Source organism: Lepisosteus platostomus, chromosome 2 (genome assembly GCF_059453375.1).
Source record: "Lepisosteus platostomus isolate fLepPlt1 chromosome 2, fLepPlt1.hap1, whole genome shotgun sequence".
NCBI lineage: Eukaryota > Metazoa > Chordata > Actinopteri > Semionotiformes > Lepisosteidae > Lepisosteus > Lepisosteus platostomus.
Window position 1 is genome coordinate 5678976 of NC_142612.1, and position 11334 is coordinate 5690309.

At 41.5% G+C, this 11334-nt stretch overlaps 1 protein-coding gene across 1 annotated transcript; it reads left to right on the forward strand.

Moving 5' to 3' along the window:
* Positions 1 to 431: 431 nt before the first annotated feature.
* On the forward strand, positions 432 to 10428 carry LOC148675781 (potassium-transporting ATPase subunit beta-like). The gene is made up of 7 exons (XM_088647511.1): positions 432 to 631; positions 4052 to 4180; positions 5085 to 5198; positions 5435 to 5634; positions 5966 to 6022; positions 8397 to 8492; positions 9121 to 10428. Exons 1-7 carry the CDS (start codon positions 520 to 522, stop codon positions 9280 to 9282), a joined length of 870 nt encoding a protein of 289 aa, XP_088503637.1. The 5' UTR covers positions 432 to 519; the 3' UTR covers positions 9283 to 10428.
* Positions 10429 to 11334: the final 906 nt, after the last annotated feature.

Here is an 11334-nt window from a genome sequence, read left to right on the forward strand (position 1 = left end):
ATGCCAGGCTGATCAGATACATGAGCCATTCCCAAAGGCCCAGCTTGCAATAAAATATGGATGTCACTGCAAGTTTTCCAACTCAATACTGAGCCGTCCCAAGCTGTGTATTTGAGAAACCGATTCTACAGAGATCTCTTGTTTCAATGTTGCAGCGTGAAATTTTGGGTACTTTTTTCAGTGTATATGTCCTCCCATTGGGAAGGTTGTGCTCACAAAACTAACTGCAAACTTTTGTTGTGCGTAAATCAAGCAGTGAATTGAGTGGCAGCTCAGGGAATGTATAAGGGCGCCCAAGGTGGTATGGCTCTTTTGTACTTGATGATGTGTGTGTGGGAGATAAAGATCTGACTGTGCGTCAACACTGTTGGTTACTTGATGTTTGCCTACTCACCTTTTGCCCTTCAGAAAGTGTATAAAAGTCCAGCTCAACAAATAAAATAACCCCTGTGGGTTCAGTTTAGCATCTAGTGCAATTCCTCTCCCTTGGACTTGTGAAACGTAATTTTTTTATTAAAAATGGCAACTTTGAAAGAAAAGCGGACCTGTGGCCAGCGATGTGAAGATTTTGGGCACTTCATCTGGAACTCGGAGAACAAGACTTTCATGGGCAGGACGCCGCTGAGATGGGGTACGTCTGTGTGTCTGCTTGGGCCTCAGGGGCACGACCTTCCATTTGCCTCAGCATTTGGAAACTTTGAAGCTCTCCTTATCTGGACCTCTGTAGAAAAACCTTTTTCAGTGTATTTAAGCAATATTTTCATCATGCTTATAATGAATTTTGCTGCTCGATAAAATTCCCTGAATTGTTCATTCCATACAGACAGGTGAAATTGACCATTTAAGGTTCTTTCAGATATTGCACAGAGATTTTGTGTTACTGCTGTAACTTACAGTGTCACTTACACTTAGCTGTCATTTCACAACTAAAGCCATCAATTAGAGCTTCTTATAGCTGTTTCCTCAGGAAATATCAATCATTTCTGTAAAAATAATATTTAGTCTAACACTAAAACAGACTACAGATAGTTATTATGAGGATTGAATTAATAAAATCTAACAACTATATACTCAAAATCTAAAAATATTTCTGTACTGCTTCACAATTTTATATTTTTAAGTTCACTTTGTGATGCAATATTAGGATGATGATGAAGTTTGGTGAAAATCATATAGCAGGCGATTGCAGTTATTGTATGTTTCAGATGAGCTAATAAATGCAACCATAACTATTGTGGTCAGTTCCTGTCAGAAATTCTCCAATGTGGTTTTTGTTCAGATTATCCCTGGCTCACGGGAGCAACATAGTAGAGTGGACAGGTTTCTGAACTCATGACTGGTGGGCTGTGGGTTCATGTCCCTGCTGTGGTACCTGGAGAGAGGTACTTCAGCTCCAGTCCAGCTGTATAAGTGGGGACCAGCACTGCTTTTGGACTGCTTGTGATGGATTGGTGTCCCATTTGGGGAAGGAGCCATGCGCTCTCTGTTTGCTTAACAGAGAGAATCCTAGACATCAGGACAAGCTCTGCCCTGTAGGACCACTGGGGCCCAGAAGGCTCATTTAATACTTGCTGTGTATTGGGGTTCATGTAATCAGTCCCATATTCATATTCTTCGCTCACAAGATAGTTTACAAAATTAAAAGCTGAGGGAAATGGCAATTATATTCAACATGGAGGTAGGTTAGTCGGTGGCTTTACTGTTTACATTACATTTGCATCAGTATGTAAATCTAGTTATGTAAAATCTGACTTACAAAATGATTTGTGGGACACTATTGTGACTAGGCATTTCTGGATGATTTTCCCTTGCGCTGCACTCAATCACTGTATAAACCACCTCAAAACCATTATGCTATACCTAACCAACATATCCCGTTACTGTCAGAAACAACAAGGCAGATTGTTGACGTATGTCATTTCATTCAAAGTTCAGTTGCAGCCATTATACCATTTTGCTCTTTGCACTCTTTAATGATCTGTTTGTATACTTTTTACACAGGATGTCACAGAAAAACAATGCACTAACATTTCGAAGTCCATGAGGGCATTTTGTAGGAGATACAAAAAATCCCATTTTACCACCTTACCAAATAACCTAGCATTTGGAAAACCTTGTAAAGAGACTAGACACTGCTGGGTATGAGGTCAAGAAAAGAAGTGGATCCTAAATATACTCTTTTTTCAACTGTAATTGGCTGAGCTGTAGCCCATACCGTGAAAAACAGAGCTCCCATTCCATTCTAGTTATTTTTCAAGAACACTTGCTGAAGCACGAGTAAATGTGTGGCTGTAATGACCTTACAGTGCCCTTCCTTTCCCCAAGAACCTGCCGCTATCTCTTTCGAAAGTATTTACAAATTGTGGAGTTTACGCTGAGATAAGTGATAGTTTCCAGGATCTGCTTGAAATTTTCTGTTTGCCCTGGTTGTACTACTATCGGTCGAGCCTCAATTAATTCGGTCTCTCACTTTTCACCACTCGAAGTTGTCTCTGTGAGGATTCCACACAAGCTGTTTCTGCAACAAAATATTTACATTTAATCCCTTTTTTACCCACTCACTGGAGTTACCTAAATACAGTCATTAAGTTAACTGAAAATCACTACCGAGTAACAAAAGAAACTGTATGCATTCAAAGCATAAAATGTATGGAACTTTTTTTTTTGATTAAATGTACTTGGCATCATTTGTGATCAATTGATCAATAATGACTGACTGCGATATGCTCAAATGCCTTAGGAGCACAAAGACTAGATTTTGATTGGGCTCAGATGTTGAGGTGATCTACTCTGTTGAACACAAAGCCTGGTGTGAAATCAAGGGAGAAAAACATACAAATGAACCAATAAGTCCTGTTCATCAAGAGAACCTGAGAACAGTGCCTTCCATAGGCACTTGTCGACAATGGAGCCCAGTCTATGCAAACTGTGTGATGGTCCAGCCAGGAGAGTCTGTTTGCTACAGTATCCAAATTTTATTTACAGATGCAAACTGTCTGTACAGCCCCAACTTGGATTTTCCTGGAATTTCTCTTCTTGCCCTTTATGGACAAGGTTCTAGTAGAATATCACACATCTTCATGCGGCTTTATTACAAGAGGTGAATAATATACACTTTTGTCATGGGTGCCGTACCATGCAGAACAGAGCCCTGTTGGACATCTGTGGGCCGATCTGGGATGAAACCACTGAACAGGCACAGGCTAGTGCAGATCTTTGAGAAGAATGGGACAGAATCCCACAAGACACCACTTGAAAACTGGTGCAAAGCAGGCGTCACAGATGCACAATTTATTCCTATTGTTCCTTTGGTGTATATATATATAGTATATTTTTTTCAAGCAAAAGAGCCTCTTCAAGTGTAGTTTGCAAGGGACTATTGTCTTCTAAGTTCTTTTCCTGTTTTTTGCAAGGTGGATATATTAAAAGTCTGACCTAAAAATCGCAGAAAAAGCAACCCATTTGTAAAACAGCCGTTGAAAACAGCAGCAACACTTCACACTCATGGAAGGTGCTCTAGCCACAAATGTGATCTCAGAAGACACAACAAGACATTCTTTGAATAATTCGTCTGTGCACCCTCTGCAGAGGACAGCTACATGTGAGCTCTTAAGTCTGTCTCTTAGGAAAACAGCTATAAAACAACCAATGCTAATTTATAATAAGTGTTTTTAGAGTCAGCAAAAATTCCATAATTGCTTATTGAGCTGGTGTTGAATTTACAAGAAGAGGTCAGTAACCATCATAAATGAGAACGAGAGCCTACATTGGTTCATCTTGATTAGTGCACAGCTCAAGGATTCAAGATTTGTGTAATGTGCAGTTATACACACATTATCATTTCACCACCTGCTTAATCATTTGCCGTCCAATAACTCTGACAATCAGTTTTGGAACAAACAATATAATCAAACCATCCTCTCCTAGTTTGTATTATAGAAACATTTCAAAGACTCACTTAGGCTATAGCACAAAAACATCACATGGGAACAGGATCAGAAGGGTAGATATAAGCATTTTATTGCTAACGAGTGCTTTTCTCCCATTGCAGTCTACATTAGCCTTTACTATGTGGCGTTCTATATTGTGATGACGGCCCTGTTTTCCCTCGCCATCTACGTTATGATGTCGACGATGAATCCCTATACTCCAACATATCAGGACCGGTTAAAATCGCCAGGTAAGGAAGCCAAAGACCTCAAGAATTCCCTGCATGAGTGATTTTTGCAGCTCGGGTAACACCTCCAAAGAGAGACTTCAAAATTCTGCTCTGATTGAACAGACAAAATCATTATACCTGACAATTCTCAGTGCGAGTGTCACGACTGACAGTTATAGTCTTGCAGGTTCTGCAGTGTAACAAAAAGGGCAGGGCACTATATAATTGCTTAACATGGGGCACAGATCCTACAAGCAACCAATGTTAACTTTATCTTGCGAAATGCAAGTCAGACACACTGGAGTTTAAATTCACATCAAACTTAAGAAATACAATAAGAGAATTACACAGTATAGTCTCAAGGAATTTGAATTGTCAAAATACTTTATTATTTTATTATTGGAATATATTGGAAAGGTTTTGCAATTAATAGAAGGATTTCTGAAGCAATCTGCAAGACTGGAAAATAGCACGAAATATCAAACCTTTCTGACAATGAACAGAAACAAATCACGTGAAATAAGCTTTGTCCTAGTTAAGGAAAATGATAAATAAATCAATTTCTAATATCGTCTCAAGGGAAATTCTCATTCAGCATTCAAATTGTGTATCCAGTCTGCCTCAGTGATACGTATTTCCACTATTGTCTAAGTTAACGTTTACACAAGCAACCTAGTACCTTATTGACATTCTATATAGAGCATCATTGCCTTAGGCTCAACATCTGCTCATGCAAAAATACACTGAGCAATTGTCCTTTCTCAGAAATGGCAGTCTCCGTTTTGTTTCGTGCAACCTGACTTGAAGATGTGATTACAAAGAAAATGTAAAAACCAAGCTGAAACCTTGCATTGCTGGTGTTCCAGCCACTTGCTCTGGATCATGCATAATGTATAATCTGGTCCATTCATTTTCCTGTCCTCAGGAGTGATGATCTGGCCAGATGTCTATGGTGATGAGGACTTGGAGATCTACTACAACATGTCTGACAAGAGCAGCTGGACGAAAATGGCTGAGATTCTTAAGGAGTTTCTGAAACGTAAGTTTCTACAAAATATAATAAATTTACTGCCCATGAAATCAGGACACTTCAGACAAATTCTGTATTAATCAACACAGGGTGAAATACGATCATGTGAAACTCACTGCTGTTCACAGCTGCTTGATAACTGAAAATCAGGAAATTCCATATCAGGCTATAAGCAATCAGCTAAATACAGTGTCATGTGTGGACAATGAAGTATGTAATGAATTGCTTGTTCTCTTCCTTTGTAGCCTATAACGAGACTGTTCAGTACCATCAAAGTAAGCAGTGTGAGAAAGGCAAGTACAACAAGCAGGACACATTTGGGCCCCACCACACCAAGACCTCCTGTGTCTTCACTCAGGAGATGCTGGGAAATTGCTCCGGAATATCCGATCCTACTTTTGGGTACCCAGATGGGAAACCATGCTTCATTATCAAAATGAACAGGGTACGTTTTCACTCAAAACCCAGATTAGACATTTACAGAGTCACATTAGCAGTTCCAAAGTGCTCAGCTAGAAACTCTGAATACTCCAATTGCAAAGATGCTGAAGGTATTTGCCATACGCAAAAGGAATTGTTTTAATCTCATAAGTGCAAGGAAAGGTATTTCTAGAAAAATATTTTTTTTCCTTTTTTACATTTATCTGGGAAAGAAAAAAAGTAGAACACGCCATGTTGCGAGTAAGCTTTTCAATGTGATTAAATGAAGGAATGCTTATATGAAACCTTTCCTGATTTGTGCCAATAATAATTTAATTTTCCTTTTTTATTGCAAGATCATTAATTTTCTGCCTGGCGAAGGAGTTGCTCCTTATGTCAACTGCACTGTGCTGGTAAGTGCACAACTATGAGATCAATATTGTTGAGAAGTACTGAATACAGAAAACACATTCCAAAAGCAAAGCACCAGAGATTTATTTCATTTCTGATCTGCAGTAGTCGCTACTGTCGCTCAAGTGAAAAAAAAAAAGATTTTTGTACAATGGCGTATTGTTGACATGATTCATTGTTAAGAAAACTTTGAAAAATCATTCAGGCAAATATTTAACCCCCTAATTTGAAAGAAAAAAAAAGAAATAGTATCACAAGTAATTGAGCACAGGCTACGAAATGGTTCCTAGAATTTTTGGGCTGTTCACTTGTAACTCCAATTCACAACACATCAAGGATCTGATTCACTTCATCACAACACATCCAGGATGCAACACCTAATTGACTTTGACAGTAGTGATGAACAACTCACCACTCAGGACATTGACCCTTCACTTACAAGTCACACTCAATACCATTCTCCAGTAGCTGAAGGCATCCACAGTTCTTTGTATGTATATTCACCCCTGCCAATATCACAGTTTGACCAATTACAAGGTGTCCAACTTTTCAATTAATTTATCCAAATTTGTTTTGAACTTCATGTAATGACCAACTTGAACACTTATATGTGAAGGAGGTTAAATATCAGCTATAGCTACAAATATAATATGCAAACTGAAATTTGCCGATTGCACAAGTCCCAAGTCAGGACTTGACAGAGGCACTTTTGGCAGCAATTACTGCTGTCAGTATTTCTTCATTTTTCTGGCTGAACTGCTCCAGTTCTGACCAGTTCACTGGGAGTGGTTGATGGACTGCAATCCCCAAGCCACACTGTATTCTGTCTGTTGGATTTGTGTCAGGACTTTGATGGGAGCGCTCAGAAACATCCACTCTGTTCCCGTTGGACCAGTACAGCTGCCTTTAGACTTGTACTTCAAGTCATTATCATACCAATATGGGAATTTCCAACACAGTATTGTAGTCCTGGGGGATTCAAGCAGGTTTTCTTTCTTTGGGATTCACCAGTATTTTGGGATATCCATTTGCCCCTCAATCTTCCCAGGCCCTGCTGACATGATTAAGAAACCAGCCTGCTTGACAGCTGGGGTGTGCTGAATCTCAGCTGGCCATTAATCCTACTGCCACACATATGCGGTATTTCTCACAGGAGCTGAAAATGGAGCCCTATTCAATGAAGGTACCTTTCTTGCCCCAGAAGACCAGGATATTGTCAACATATCAACAGCAACTCCCATCCTCAGGCACAGAACTTGGCAAATCTTCCAAAGCCGCTGTTGACATCTCTAACCGGTCTTCTCCTTGCCTGGCTCTTTGGACCTGATCTCGGTCTTATTTTTGTGGCTTCATTTCACTTTTTAGTGACCGTCTGCGGTGGCACGCAGGCCATGCAGACAAGACAGACGTGCACAAAAACGTGCTCACATGCATCCAGAATCCTGCATCCTTGCCACACGACTTTCTCACCATGTGAGAAAAAGGAGGAGGGACACAATTAGCAACAATCAAAACTGCACGTGATCCTCATCCATTTTAAACGTTGTAATTAGCATGTCTCATCTTACCTGTAATATCCTTTTTTTCGTGTTGTTGGCATTACAGACCTCCTCTTGCTTCAGGTTTCAACAGTAACCGGTGAATCTGTAATTGGTTGGACCTGAACAAGTTGGAGGAGCATTGTGTTTAACTGTGCATCCTAGCCAACACCAGCTTCCAATCACTGAAACTATAGGAAGTGCATTTAAAACTGAGAACAGCAGGCACTTCTTTACCCAGAGTCTTCTGGGACAATGGAACAAGTTACCCAGCCATGTCGTTGAAGATGATACTTTGGCTGGATGACTGGATGAGATCTTTGGAGTGATTACCTATTAGCAGCTATATCAACCTACAACCTACAACTGGCAGCCTGATAAGCTCAGCAGGTGTGAGCCTGGTCAGTACCTGGATGAGAGACCTCCTGGGAAACTAAGGTTGCTGCTGGGAGAGGTGTTAGTGGGGGCCAGCAGGGGGCGCTCACCCTGCAGTCTGTGTGGGTCCTAATGCCCCAGTATAGTGATGGGGGAACTATACTGTAAAAAAGGCACCATCCTTCAGATGAGATATAAAACCGAGGTCCTGACACTCCAGGGGTCATTAAAACCCCCTGAGTGCTTCTCGAAAAGAAAAACCCCTCGTCCACAGGTTTCCCTAGTGGTGCACAAATTGTTGAAAATGTCTGCAGGAATCTTAAAAATTGAAAATTGAATACAGGAGCTTTTCAAGTTAACCGCCCAACAAGGCATCTGAACCGTCTGCTGCACACACCTGAACAGTAATACAACTGAAGTAAGCTGTCATTCATCACAAAGAGCATTGCTATTCCTTTAACAGGAGGGGAGCCCCAGCAACCTAGATGGAGTGGAGTATTTCCCAACAAACGGCACTTTTGACTTATCCTATTTTCCCTACTATGGCAAATTAGCTCAGGTAAGCTGAAAGACCCAATTCGTTTTAACTAAACAGTAAAACATTAATGAATAATCTCTACTATAACCTATTGCCAAATAGTTAAGAATAAGGTTGCTAATCCTACTGTTCTGTTCATATTTCATTCACACCATGTGGCATCACTAAGATTTCCCGTTAATTTCACTGGGGAATAATCTGTCACCAAAGCACCACCTCCTCTGTAGAGTGGAGCAGGGGATAAGATCAAATCACTCTATTGGCCATATACAATTTCATGTGTTAGGAATTTGTCTTTTCACCCCAGCTTGCTCTCCATGAGACACAGACAGGGAGAGAAGCTGGGGGTCAGAGCGCAGGGTCAGCCATTTATACAGCGCCCCTGGAGCCTTGCACAGGGGCTCAACAGAGTAGGATTCCTCTGCCGGCCGCAGGATACCAACTGGCAACCCTCCAGCCACAGATCCAGTGCACCAGCCAGTAGACAGGACCCTTACACACTTCGTACACCATTGCCACCTTTTGAAACTGTATACCTAAACCAGGTGTAGAGGTCGAACGAGTGTAGAATGATTTCAACTGCTCAATGACTAAAAGGAAAAACAACACTGGAAAGCCGAGTCTGACTTCCTGCTTCCTGCTTCCACAGCCTCACTACAGCAACCCTCTCATAGCCGTGAAGTTCACCAGCATGGAAAGAAACAAGGTGGTGAAGCTCGAGTGCAGGGTGGTGGGGAAGGGCATCTCCTGGGAGAACATCCACGACCCGTACGAGGGCAAGGTGGTCTTCAGCGTGAAGATCAGCACATAGCCGGCAGCGGGCCAGGCTGCCGCAGCCCGGAGGCACGGCGCGGGACCCGACGCCCGGTGCCCCAGGACACAGGCTGCCCCAGCGCTGGTTTGATCAACTGCAGCGAAAGGAAATGATCTAAGTTATGCAGGTTAGCCGCTGTGCTGTGCACGGCCACAGAGCTAGGAACTAAAATTAGATGAACGCTAAAACTCTTTAGAAGAAAGGCTCTGGTAAACCCATCGCCTTATGCTTATTCTGTCCCAATACATCCAAAGTCTCATTTTCCGAAGGCTGCAGACGGTCTAAACCAAATGGAAACCCCTCCCTTTGTGCAGCTCGTTCCCTTTGCTTCCGACTGAAGGAATCAATGCTGTGACAATCGAGGCATATTTCATTCATCCTGACTTTTAATTTATACGCAGATAGTAAGACTAGTAGGTAGAGAAACTCGGTAAACTGGCTAAAATTTAATTTGGGAAAAAAATGCTATCAAACATACCGTGAACATAAGTTAAAAGGAACATAACGAGAGAGGGGAGAAATAATTAACACTCTATTTGGATGTTGCACAGATCACAACATTAGAAACATGTCATGACCTCTAACGCCCACATTAACCTCATTTGCATGTCTCTATGAATCATTATGGATGTGAGCACAAGGTCTTGTGTAGCAGTTACGAAGGGATTATGAAGCCATTATGCGGCAACATTCAAATAAAGCGTTACCAAAATAACTTCACCTGGTACGCGAGCTTAAGCAACTCGCTAAAATGTTTGGCAAAAATCTTAAGGTTTTTCTACACTTGAACTCCATAAACAACCAACAGAGCATCTTCTATAAATGTGAATATATTAAAGTGTATTAATTCCACGCTACAAATTTTTATTCCAAAGCAATCTTGGGTAGTGTACATTTTTAAAGCGACCATCTAGAAGCATTCGTATGATAGTCTGTTAAGGTTGAATGCTATTTGCAGGCTCTCAATGTTACCACTTTGCCATAACTTTCCACTTTTTTCCCAGAAAACAATCTGTTCATTTTATATATCTAGTATTTATACTGCATTTAAGATGATAATCAGAATGTTGTAACAATATAATAAACTGATGGATATTATATACTGGTGCAAATAAAAAAACAGGCTTATGTGGTGAAAGAAAACTATGAATATGGCTGTAGCACACTTCGTTACACTAGGTCCTCAGTCCCCTTTTTTAAATAAGTCTTCTGCACAGGATCCCAGAAAGCTTCTCCTACTTTTGTTTTCCTGACAATGTAATACGCATTAATAGAAACGGACTAGAACTCCCCTGAAACATATCAAAACTCAGCCCAATTTAGAATTTGCAGCTAACCTTCCAAGTGACTTTTCTACAACCAGCTTAAGGTTAACAGGTCACCAAAACACTCAAGTCTGAGCTCCCCACCCACAGGAAAAGTGCCTGTGTAGGGTTCCTGCACCATAGACCCTCATCAGCAGTGTGTGGGGTCAGGAGCCATTTAATGGGACTAAGCAGCCAGCAGTCAAAGCAGTCTTACAAGTAACTCAAGAGGGAGCCTCAGTTTTCTTGCATATAGCTGTGGCTCCTTCCAAGCCACAACCTCTCCATCACACACCCTTGCAATCTCACACGTCACACTTTCAGCTGGCCGGAGTGGAGGAATATTTTTAACAGTAACGGTAAAGGGTTTGGGGTTCCCCCTGCCCCCCAAAACAGCACAATTTTCCAAATTGATCTCTCTTTGCAATACATTTGCTGCAGCCATCAAGCATCATCTCGAGTCTGCTGTCTTAAGGTGAAAGTGTGCACAACTTGAGGGGGCTGCACATTCTCCCTGTACTTTGCTTGGGGGGTCTCACGGCCTCCCACCTCCGAGACATGCAGGGCTATTTGACAGGTCACTTGAAACTGTCCCGCTCCAGTTTCCACATCTGTTTCCTGTCCGAGTACTGCCCATGGGACTACAGGAAAACAAACACAAAAAAGCACGATGACTCATTCGGAGATCGGCGGTCTCGCATGCCGAACGATTGCTGGGTCATGGTCAGTCCTAACAGCATGTTGA